This window comes from Hyperolius riggenbachi, chromosome 9 (genome assembly GCF_040937935.1).
Source record: "Hyperolius riggenbachi isolate aHypRig1 chromosome 9, aHypRig1.pri, whole genome shotgun sequence".
NCBI classification, from domain to species: Eukaryota; Metazoa; Chordata; class Amphibia; order Anura; family Hyperoliidae; genus Hyperolius; species Hyperolius riggenbachi.
In genome coordinates this window covers 116,040,006-116,052,755 of record NC_090654.1, presented here as the reverse complement: position 1 = coordinate 116,052,755, position 12,750 = coordinate 116,040,006, and the positions used below count along the sequence as shown (strand labels likewise).

The 12,750-nt window shown below is 46.4% G+C and overlaps 1 protein-coding gene across 3 annotated transcripts in view; it reads left to right on the top strand.

The window, feature by feature from the left end:
• LOC137532644 (protein-L-isoaspartate(D-aspartate) O-methyltransferase-like) overlaps window positions 1–12,750 on the top strand; it is a 100,376-nt gene that overhangs the window by 77,614 nt on the left and 10,012 nt on the right. For all 3 annotated transcript variants that reach the window (XM_068253386.1, XM_068253387.1, XM_068253388.1), the window contains exon 7: window positions 8,936–9,021. In XM_068253386.1, the coding sequence (XP_068109487.1) occupies window positions 8,936–9,021 (86 nt within the window). The remainder of the gene's footprint in view (window positions 1–8,935; window positions 9,022–12,750) is intronic.

Sequence of the window (12,750 nt, the reverse complement as noted above, 5' to 3'; positions counted from 1 at the left end):
TGCCCCCGGGCCTCCAGCCCACCACCAGGCAGACCTGAACTGCCCCCCCTGGAGCCCCCAGCCCACCACCAGCCAGGCCTGGGGCCTCCAGCCCACCAAGCAGACCTGAGCTGCCCCCGGGCCTCCAGCCCACCACCAGGCAGACCTGAACTGCCCCCCCTGGAGCCACCAGCCAGGCCTGAGCCTGGGGCCTCCAGCCCACCACCAGGCAGACCTGAGCTGCCCTGGGGTGCCCCCAGCCCACCACCACCAGCCAGACCTGAGCCTGGGGCCTCCAGCCCACCACCAGACAGACCTGAGCTGCCCCCAGCCCACCACCAACCAGGCCTGAGCCTGGGGCCTCCAGCCCAGCCCACCACTGCCTCTTATGTGCATTCACTGGGGAAACCCTGTCTGTCATTATGTGCATTAACTGGTGAAACGCGGTCTCTCATTACCTACATTTACTGGTGGAAGGCTGTCTGTCATTACGTGCATTTACTGGTGAAACGCTGTCTCTTATGTGCATTTAGTGGTGAAACGCTGTCTCATTACGTGCATTTATTGGTGAAACGTCTCATTACGTGCATTTACTGAGGAAACGCTGTCTGTCATTATGTGCATTTACTGGGGAAACGCTGTCTGTCATTATGTTCATTTACTGGGGAAACGCTGTCTCTCATTACATGCATTTAGTGGGGAAATGCTGCCTGTGATTATGTGCATTTAGTGGGGAAACGCTGTCTGTGATTACGTGCATTTACTGGGGAAAACGCTGTCTGTCATTATGTGCCTGTACTTCATATTTTTTTATGTAACTACATTAGCTGGTACAACTACATTAGTTAGCCCCGCCCACATGACGTCATTACCACGCCCATTTTTTCGCCTCCCTTATGAGCCCCGCCAGCAAGCCATTGTGCCCCTTTTGAGCCCACCCAAAAATCTGAAGCTGGAGCCGCCACTGCCTGCTGGAAGGTGAACCTCCGCCCCCGTCTCAAGTCTCTTTGTTAGGCTTGGTGGTGTATTCTCCACAGTCAGCATGCAACGCATGAGCTGACGTGAAGGAGGTACACACACTAGCACAAGGAAACAGGCTATCCCTAGTATAGTGGAGGGGAGGACTGACTCCAATAGGAGATTGTGGCGCACAGAGCCGGTGCAGATCCGACAGCCACAAACAATACTTTCGCGATAACGTCTCAGCGCAAGGTAGCGCTGAGCGCATAAACCAGAACTGAGGAGATCAGGACAGGTAGACAGAATGAACAATCAAACAACAATGAATGCTGCGCTGTCCGCAAAATTAAACCTCCTTAACGTTAATATATTTGAATGATCACAATCAAATCCTAGACGGTGCGCTGCGGTATCTCCTGTTGGTAGAATAGTTCTTATGGTGCCTTGCACTCCGCCGCGCTCTCATCCACAATCAACCTAAATAAAACACCTCACATAGCGTAATACTGTTTAGGCATCAGGTTACAATGTTCTATATTCCCCGTGCACGTGATACAGGTGTTTGCACACAGTGCCCACCACCTTGATATTCACAAAAGGCTCACCAGATGCTATCCACCAACTTACAGGTGGTAATCTCGCTTTTCCATATGTATATCATTCAGGAACATCAGTGATCACATCCACTTTCCATTAAAATTGGCCTTTAATAAAACATATAAAAAAACTCATCGCGCAATACAACTGTGCAAATTAGCAACACACTGCGCCTCTCGCGCACTCCTGCCACTTACAAGATCCCAGTAGGATGGTTAGCATGTCATATCGGCAAGTCCCTCAGGCTCTAGCGTTGTGTGCTCTGCAATACCGTTCGCGGCGTCCCGCTCCGTCGGCTGCTAGGTCTTTCCGGACTTCCGTGTATCGTCACGTGACCTGCGTCAGGCGTACTGGCTCCGCCCTACGCGTTTCGTCACCAAGGACTCATCAGGGGCTAGCGTTGCCAGTACGCCAGCCGCAGTTATACCACTCGTCCCCGCCCATCACGTCATCATTCCCCTCGGTCTTGCCAGTATCACTTGCCTCACAAAAACTGTAACATTCCATATACTCTTCCTCCCGCAATAATCACCATCATTATAACACATATTCTCCCACTTACCCTCCCGATCCATAACTTTAAATTATTCCTTCTCATATGCAATAATGACCTTCGCACATCTTACGTGAACCCCTATTCCCTCTAATGACCCTAATCCTGTGTCAACCCTCTCTGCATAGTGACATCTTGTGGTGAAATTTCAAACTTTTTTTGGACATTAATCATTGGCAATAAAACAGTTCAAATCAAATTCAATGTTTAATCCAGTTGGTGCAAAAGACCTCAAATTATAAATCCATCTGCCTTCAGCTCTTGAAATGTCTTTCTGTTTATTGGAACCCCTCCAATTGGGGATCCATTTTTCCAGGCCCATGAATTTTAATAAAGTGGGATCACGATTATGGGCCTGCCTAAAGTGGTTAGACACACTGTGTGATTCCAATCCTCTAGATATATTGTACACATGTTTCCCAATTCTCTTATGAAGTGCCCTAGTGGTGCGGCCCACATACTCCAGGCCACACGGACACCAAAGAATGTAGACCACCCCAACTGAGGAGCACGTGATGCATTGCCTCACCTTATGGGTCCTACCAGAATTTCTTCCCACAAAATGATCTCTTACCGGGACCGCCTCCCGGCACCCCCTACACTTTCTGCAGGGGAAGAACCCTTTTTGCCCCAACAGGTCAGTGCTTGCTGGTTTTGGAGGAGGGTCTATAAAACTGGCCACCACCTGGGATTTCAAATTAGGTGCTTTTCTGTAAATAAAAGCTGGTTTCCTTGGTAAATACTCACCCAATACTCCATCCAATTTAATGATGTTCCAATGCCTATTGACTACCCTTTCTACCTGTCTGTATTGTTGATTGAATCCCAACTGAACAGCAAACTCATGTTGATTATTTGGGGGTTTGTAAGTCTCATTTACCAATACTTTCCTACCCAATTCCCCCACTTCCGCAGCCACCTTTTCCACCATTCTCCTATTATATCCCTTTTCCACAAACCTCTCCAATAGTGTTCTACTCTGTTGTTCATAATCCTTCTTGAACGTGCAGTTTCTCTTTAATCGGGTAAACTGCCCCTTGGGGATGTTTTGTATCCATCTATCATGGTGGCAGCTGGATGTGGGAATGAATCCATTTCTATCCGTAGGCTTGAAATAGGTTTTGGTCACTAATCCACTTTCCCCTTTCCATAACTCCAAATCTAGAAATTGTACCCCATTTTGACTAACTGTGAACGTTAATTCAATCTCTTCCCATATAGTATTCATCTCTCCACAAAATCTATCCAGATCCTCCTTCGGGCCCCTCCAAACAAAAAACAAATCGTCAATGAACCTTGACCAATGTATAATTCTCTGCCCCCTATCTCTCCCCAGCACCTCTTCCTCCCATTTCCCCATGTACAGATTAGCTACGCTTGGGGCAAACTTTGCCCCCATCGCGCATCCCTGTTTCTGCACAAAAAACTGCCCATCATACCAAAAATAATTATGCTTCAATGAATACTCTAGAAGATCCATAATAAATTCAATCTGTTTTATATGTAAATTTCCCCCTTCCAGCAAGGCCTCCCCCACTACCTGCATCCCTTTGGCGTGTGGGATTACTGTGTACAGGGATGACACGTCAGCAGTAATAAGCCAATCATTGGGTTCAATTCTGATACTCTCTAATTTTTTTAAAAGATGTTTCGTGTCCTTTAATAGTCCTGGTAGCTTCCTAACCTCCTCCTGTAAAAATACATCAATATACTCACCAATACGTTGCGTGAGTGACTCCACCCCACTCACGATTGGCCTGCCTGGGGGATGATTAACATCCTTATGGACTTTTGGGTTGAAATAAATAACTGGGGTCCTGGGTGTATTGGGTAGCAAATATCTGAATTCTTGAGTGGTAATAATCCCCTCCCGTTCTCCCCCAAGTAGGATCTCTTTCAAACTATTTTTATATGTAGTAATTGGATTCCCAGGTAATTTGGCATAAGTTTGGCCATCACTCAAAATTCTCTCCATTTCTCCTTTGTACTGATCTTTACTCATGATGACCAATCCCCCACCCTTATCTGCTGGCTTCAAAACTATATTTTTCATCTCCACCAACTCTTTAATTTGTTGGTCTACAACTCTTTTTCCCCTCTCTTGTTTCACTTGAATCTTCTCCAAATCCATCAATACTGCTTTTTTGAACGTTTCCATGGTGTTACCCTTCCCCCCGTTACTGCTGACGTGTCATCCCTGTACACAGTAATCCCACACGCCAAAGGGATGCAGGTAGTGGGGGAGGCCTTGCTGGAAGGGGGAAATTTACATATAAAACAGATTGAATTTATTATGGATCTTCTAGAGTATTCATTGAAGCATAATTATTTTTGGTATGATGGGCAGTTTTTTGTGCAGAAACAGGGATGCGCGATGGGGGCAAAGTTTGCCCCAAGCGTAGCTAACCTGTACATGGGGAAATGGGAGGAAGAGGTGCTGGGGAGAGATAGGGGGCAGAGAATTATACATTGGTCAAGGTTCATTGACGATTTGTTTTTTGTTTGGAGGGGCCCGAAGGAGGATCTGGATAGATTTTGTGGAGAGATGAATACTATATGGGAAGAGATTGAATTAACGTTCACAGTTAGTCAAAATGGGGTACAATTTCTAGATTTGGAGTTATGGAAAGGGGAAAGTGGATTAGTGACCAAAACCTATTTCAAGCCTACGGATAGAAATGGATTCATTCCCACATCCAGCTGCCACCATGATAGATGGATACAAAACATCCCCAAGGGGCAGTTTACCCGATTAAAGAGAAACTGCACGTTCAAGAAGGATTATGAACAACAGAGTAGAACACTATTGGAGAGGTTTGTGGAAAAGGGATATAATAGGAGAATGGTGGAAAAGGTGGCTGCGGAAGTGGGGGAATTGGATAGGAAAGTATTGGTAAATGAGACTTACAAACCCCCAAATAATCAACATGAGTTTGCTGTTCAGTTGGGATTCAATCAACAATACAGACAGGTAGAAAGGGTAGTCAATAGGCATTGGAACATCATTAAATTGGATGGAGTATTGGGTGAGTATTTACCAAGGAAACCAGCTTTTATTTACAGAAAAGCACCTAATTTGAAATCCCAGGTGGTGGCCAGTTTTATAGACCCTCCTCCAAAACCAGCAAGCACTGACCTGTTGGGGCAAAAAGGGTTCTTCCCCTGCAGAAAGTGTAGGGGGTGCCGGGAGGCGGTCCCGGTAAGAGGAGATCATTTTGTGGGAAGAAATTCTGGTAGGACCCATAAGGTGAGGCAATGCATCACGTGCTCCTCAGTTGGGGTGGTCTACATTCTCTGGTGTCCGTGTGGCCTGGAGTATGTGGGCCGCACCACTAGGGCACTTCATAAGAGAATTGGGGAACATGTGTACAATATATCTAGAGGATTGGAATCACACAGTGTGTCTAACCACTTTAGGCAGGCCCATAATCGTGATCCCACTTTATTAAAATTCATGGGCCTGGAAAAATGGATCCCCAATTGGAGGGGTTCCAATAAACAGAAAGACATTTCAAGAGCTGAAGGCAGATGGATTTATAATTTGAGGTCTTTTGCACCAACTGGATTAAACATTGAATTTGATTTGAACTGTTTTATTGCCAATGATTAATGTCCAAAAAAAGTTTGAAATTTCACCACAAGATGTCACTATGCAGAGAGGGTTGACACAGGATTAGGGTCATTAGAGGGAATAGGGGTTCACGTAAGATGTGCGAAGGTCATTATTGCATATGAGAAGGAATAATTTAAAGTTATGGATCGGGAGGGTAAGTGGGAGAATATGTGTTATAATGATGGTGATTATTGCGGGAGGAAGAGTATATGGAATGTTACAGTTTTTGTGAGGCAAGTGATACTGGCAAGACCGAGGGGAATGATGACGTGATGGGCGGGGACGAGTGGTATAACTGCGGCTGGCGTACTGGCAACGCTAGCCCCTGATGAGTCCTTGGTGACGAAACGCGTAGGGCGGAGCCAGTACGCCTGACGCAGGTCACGTGACGATACACGGAAGTCCGGAAAGACCTAGCAGCCGACGGAGCGGGACGCCGCGAACGGTATTGCAGAGCACACAACGCTAGAGCCTGAGGGACTTGCCGATATGACATGCTAACCATCCTACTGGGATCTTGTAAGTGGCAGGAGTGCGCGAGAGGCGCAGTGTGTTGCTAATTTGCACAGTTGTATTGCGCGATGAGTTTTTTTATATGTTTTATTAAAGGCCAATTTTAATGGAAAGTGGATGTGATCACTGATGTTCCTGAGTGATATACATATGGAAAAGCGAGATTACCACCTGTAAGTTGGTGGATAGCATCTGGTGAGCCTTTTGTGAATATCAAGGTGGTGGGCACTGTGTGCAAACACCTGTATCACGTGCATGGGGAATATAGAACATTGTAACCTGATGCCTAAACAGTATTACGCTATGTGAGGTGTTTTATTTAGGTTGATTGTGGATGAGAGCGCGGCGGAGTGCAAGGCACCATAAGAACTAGACAGAATGAACGCTTGCTAGCTAGCTGCTACTTAGTGACAGCAAGCATCCACAACAAGACAGACTGGAATGAGGCAGCCAATGCGTTGCAGCGATGGCGTGCCTCACAAAGACAGGACAGGATAGTCAGGAAATAGCAGGATCAAGATAGATGAACGTAACACAGACAAATATACAATAAGTATGTTTTTCTAGCGTATTACAATTACAGCTATCAATGAAACTATTTTCAACATCTGACTAACATATGTATATATCGGCAATGAACCGATATGACATAAGCAGGAACACTGACTAGGACTGGAGCAATACAGGGAACAGGATTCAGAAGGATTCATTATCTCTTCGCAGAGATGAACGCAATCCACAAACAGAACCAGGAGCAGGATAACTAACTCAGCACGGGTGATCACGATACGCACAAACTACCAAAACGTGCTGGAAAGCTGACTAACTGAACACAGGATATAAACAGTTCATGTACGTATACATCAGCGACACTGATGTATCAACGTAACACGAATACAAGGAAAATAACAAACGTGCTGGTATGCATATATATTGGCAATGAACCAATATATGATGCAAGACCAGCAAAGTATCTTTAGAACAAGAAACACGATCTGGGGCTGAAGCAACAGCAAGACAGGCTTAAACTGAAGCTATGATAACCCGAGGAGTCCTGCAGGAAGCAGATCTTTATACTGAGGTCATCCAATGGGAGCAGACATGCAGATTCCCACACAGGTGAATGATAATCAGTCACAAGCTGACAGCAGGGAAAGGCAGACAAAGCTATGCAGCTTGCATGGAAAGAGATCAGAACTGCCTGAGCTGCAGCACTACTACTGCCAGCAGTACCTGCTGCAGCAGCGATCATGACACTCTTGCAGTCTCCAAGAGGTTTTCTTCCAAGTTTGCCCTGTATTTGGCTCCATCCATCTTCCCATCAACTCTGACCAGCTTCCCTGTCCCTGCTGAAGAGATGCACCCCCCGAGCATGATGCTGCCACCACCATATTTTACAGTGGGGATAGTATGTTCAGAGTGATGTGCAGTGTTAGTTTTCCGCCACACATAGCGTTTTGCATTTTGGACAAAAAGTTAAATTTTGGTCTCATCTGACCAGAGCACTTTTTTCCACATGGTTGCTGTGTCCCCCACATGGCTTGTGGCAAACTGCAAATGGGACTTCTTATGCTTTCTGTTAACAATGGCTTTCTTCTTGCCACTCTTCCATAAAGGCCAACTTTGTACAGAGCATGACTAATAGTTGTCATGGGGACAGAGTCTCCCACCTGAGCTGTAGATCTCTGCAGCTCGTCCAGAGTCACGATGGGCCTCTTGACTGCATTTATGATCAGCGCTCTCCTTGTTCGGCCTGTGAGTTTAGGTGGATGGCCTTGTCTTGGTAGGTTTACAATTGTGCCATACTCCTTCCATTTCTGAATGATCGCTTGAACAGTGCTCCGTGGGATGTTCAAGGCTTTGGAAATCTTTTTGTAGCCTAAGCCTGCTTTAAATTTCTCAATAACTTGATCCCTGACCTGTCTAGTGTGTTCTTTGGATATAATCTATTCTTTGGATATTCTCTAGTCTAAGACAACCTCTAAGGCCCTCGCAAAGCAGCTGTATTTGTACTGACATTAGATTACACACAGGTGCACTCTATTTAGTCATTAGCACTCATCAGGCAATGTCTATAGGCAACTGACTGCACTGAAACCAAAGGGGGCCGAATAATTATGCACACACCACTTTGCAGTTATTTGTAAAAAAAAAATTGGAATCCTGTATGATTTTCGTTCAACTTCTCACATGTACACCACTTTGTGTTGGTCTTTCATGTGGAATTCCAATAAAATTGATTCATGTTTGTGGTAGTAATATGACAAAATGTGGAAAACTTCAAGGGGGGCAAATACTTTTGCAACCCACTGTATATGGCTTTACTGGAGTACATGGTTATGTTGTGCTCAGTGACCTGTCTAATTGTTTTATCTTTGTGCAGTATTTTGATCAGATTCAGTCCTGTTTTTTATGATCTGCCTGGCACTAATGCTTTGTACACAATATTTAATTTCCCCTTTGATTGGTGGATAATCTAAGGGGATGTTGTATCATGTGTACATGTCCAAACTGTTCCCAATTGATAACGAGATTAATTTTTCCCATGCTAACTTTGCAAAATCAATCCCGTAATAAAACGAGCAGATCGGACATGTTGGAAATAATTGTCAGATTCCTGTCAATCGGACAGGAAATTGCCTCCTGTGTATTTAGTATAAGTGAATAGTTTAATATTTTCAGCTTTGATTGTAACAGATACTATTGTTGGTTGTTTGCAGTGGGTGATGGCAGAAATGGCTATCCAGAGGGAGGTCCATATGATGCAATTCACGTAGGTGCAGCAGCTGCTACAGTACCACAAGCAGTAAGTAGCTCTTAAATAATGCATTCCTTGCTTTAATAGTATCTTAAAGAGAAACTCCGACCAAGAATTGAACTTTATCCCAATCAGTAGCTGATACCCACTTTTACATGAAAAATATAATGATTTTCACAAACAGACCATCAGGGGGCGCTGTATGACTGATTTTGTGCTGAAACCCCTCCCACAAGAGGCTCTGGTACCGTACGGTACTCTGGGCAAACTGCCACAATGTAACAATGACACACACAGGAAATGGCTGTTTATAGCTGTCTGTTAAAGCCAGAACAGCTACATAATCTGCCCACAGTAACAATGTCACCATGTAATACATGTCAGAATGTGAATCTGGGAGAGGAAAGATTTTACAATGAGCAAACTCTGACTAAATCATGTATACATAATTATTGTAAAAATTAAGCACCTTTATATATTAAATTATTTTCACTGGAGTTCCTCTTTAAAGTAAACCTGTAACAACAAAAACTTTCCCTGGGGGGTGATCACCTCGGTAGGGCGAAGCCTCCGGATTCTATCAAGGCTTCCCCCGTCCTTCTGTGTCCCATGGCGGTCTCGCTCTGGCCCTCCGAACAGCAGGGATGTAAATATTTACCTTCCCGGCTCCATCGCAGGCGCAGTATCGGCTCTCCGCTCGTAGATAGGTGGAAATAGCCGATTGCTGCAGGGCTGCCCTACTGCGCAGGCGCAAGTCTCCTGCGCCTGCATAGTAAAGCAGACCTGGCGGAGATTGGCCATTTTCGCCTATATCTGTGCTGAGAGCTGCAACAGCACCCCTGCTGGAGCCAGGGAAGGTAAATATAGCGAGCCTTGTCAGGCTTGTCGAGCGTGGATTGCGGCAGACTTCAGGGGAGCTAGCTCTGGACTGCCTGCAGCTACAGCGGAGGGGGAAGCCTCATTGGGACCCTGAGACTTCCTACCGAGGTGAGTACCCCCAGGGGAACTTTTTTTTTGTTACAGAGTCTCTTTAAGTCTTTTGTTCATAACCGGTTTGGGACCACCGAAAGTTATGACTATGCTGCAATTGTGGCTGCTTAAGCCTGATGCGGTGTAGTTTTAACACCGACTGCTCCCTTGCAAGGGACGTAATCTAAAGACAGCTGAGTTCCGTGCATCGGTCAGTAGCCCGTTTCATTGGCTCCTGATCACTGTGGGCCAATCACAATGATCAGGAAGTTCTGAATTAAAAACTTCTGAAGCCTCCTGTGGCAACACAGAGCAGTATTCGACCAATTGGTCAAATACTGCTAAAGGGGGTGACAGCGCTGGAACAAGGGGACCAGGAGATAGGACCCAGAGCCTTCCCATAGGTAAGTATCTTTTTAAAAAATGCTTTGTTAGATCGCTTGACATCCACTTTAATATGACCTAAGGGCAGTTTCTATCATAGGCTGTTAAGCTCCAAGTGCGAAGGTGTATAAATGCCCCCCCCCCCCTTCTTTGTGGTATAGTTAGCCAGAGCCCTTCCCCTCCTGGTATAAGAAGCCAGAGAACCCCCTACCCCCTGGTATAGGTAACCAGAGAGGCCCCCCTCCTATATTATATATAATATACCCCTTATACAGTCCCCTTAATGCCCTCCTCACCCCTATGCACTATATAACCCAGCCGCACAAACTGTCCCTTATATCCTCCACACCCTTATGGACTTAAAATCCCACCACCTGCCCTTCCCATGTTATTGCTGATGTTTTGCTTTGGCAATGCCAAATGTATTTGGTCCTGCCAATAAAGTTTTTTTGGGGATTTGGAGAGCCCCCCTATCGTTATAGTTAACCAGAGAGACTCAACACCAGCCCCTCTCCTGATATAGGAGCTAGAGAGCCCCCCGACCTTGAATAGGTAGCTAGAGAGCCCCCCCACCTGGTATAGGTAGCCAGAAAGCCCCCCCCCCCACCTTGTTATAAGTAGCTAGAGAGCCCCCCCCCCCCCCTTCTGGTGTTGGTAGCTACAGAGCAGCCCCCGCCCCGCCCTGGTAAAGGTAGCAAGAGAGCACTGAATAAAAGTATGTATCCAGAGAGTCCCCTCTCCTACCACTGCAAGGGCTGGTTTGCACTACACCTTGATTGATTTCCAATCAGGGAACTGATTGATTGCTTATCTATTTGGATCACTATTAACTTAAAGTGTACCATTCACATGGGGAAAAAGAGGATGTATACTTAACTGGGGCTTCTGTACTGTAACTGGGGCCACTATAGTCTGTCAGCTCCCTCGGTGTCCGTCCGGTCACCTCCTTTCTGCCACTGTCCACCCCAGTAAGGTCTGTGACTTGGCTCAGTCGTGAGATACTGTGCATGCGCGGCCCTGGCCTCGCGCCTCCTTGATCCTGCTCCAGTAGCCAGGAGTGTTTTGCAAGCTTTAACTGCACAGGCTCAGAATGCTCCCAGCAGTGGAAATGCGATCAAGCAAGTGCGGGGCCGTGCATGCACAGTAGCTTACATCGGCAGGAAGGAGGGGACCAGATGGACACCGTGGAAGCCGATGGACTATAGGGGGCTGAAAAGAGCTCTGATCAGGTGTGTGGCAGTAACGGCGTGCAATATCAGGACAAGCGATGGAACCCCTGGTGCTGTCCCCCCTAAAGTAAATGTGCCCCATGCAGTATACTTTATCTGTCAGTCTGGCAATGTGACGTCTTACACATGCCCACATTACGCAGGTAACCACATGGGCGCATGTATGTGGACGCAGCACGGAGCTAGCGGTGGGCACCGACAGGTTAAGTATACTGCACGGGCCACACAATAAACATTGAGGGGACAGCCCCGTGGTCGGCGAGGTGGCAGATGCAGTGTCGCATGCTGTCATGCTCAAAATTGTTCGGGAATCAGCCTGCAGTGTAAGGACACTCCGATAAGATTCGATCAGTGAGAGATCTGTCTCTTAGTCGATCTGCCCATACATTGTCTGATGTATGGGCACCTTAAGTGCCACATAGAGATTACACCACACTCTAAGGCCTCTTTCACACCAAGACATTGCGTTTTAGGGGACGTTAAGATCGCATAACGTACCCCTAACGCAACGCATGCTGGTGTTGAAGTTGGACGTCAGATTGAGCCGTGTTATGCGGCTCTTGGTGCGCGGTGCGCGGTTTTCGTTCTATCTATACTAATAGAACAGTGGATAGTGATGGGAAGTCCGAATCTTTTCAAGGATTCGGATGAAAAGATCCGGATCTTTGAACCAAATCATTTGAATCATTTTACTAGGGAAGCAGACTGGGGGTGAAATGACTAGCAGGACAGGACTTTCCCTGCACTGTACATTCTGTATGTTACGGTTTCTTCCAGACAGACATCCACTGTGAACCGAATCGTTCATTGTGAAGATCCGGATCAAATGAATGATTCATTCATGATCCAGACAACACTGAGTCCAGGTTACCTCACCACAGTGCAGTGAATATTAATTAGCCATGTGGCTAGTCACTGAGCATGTGCAAGCAGTCTAACACAGCTAAAGCCCAGTATAACGCACAGCATGCTGCACTTTCCCAGAACGTGTAGCGTTACAATGTAACGCAACGTGGGCACTGTGAACAGCCCATTGATTTTTCATTACTGTGCGGTGGGCTGCGTTACAGGCTGCTCTAGGGTGTGCCTGTAACGTCCCACTGTGAAAGCAGCCTTAGGGCGGGTTTCCACTTGCGAAGTGAAGCGAGTGTGGCTACGCAGCCGCATCGCATCACTTCCCCGATGCGGAAGTGTA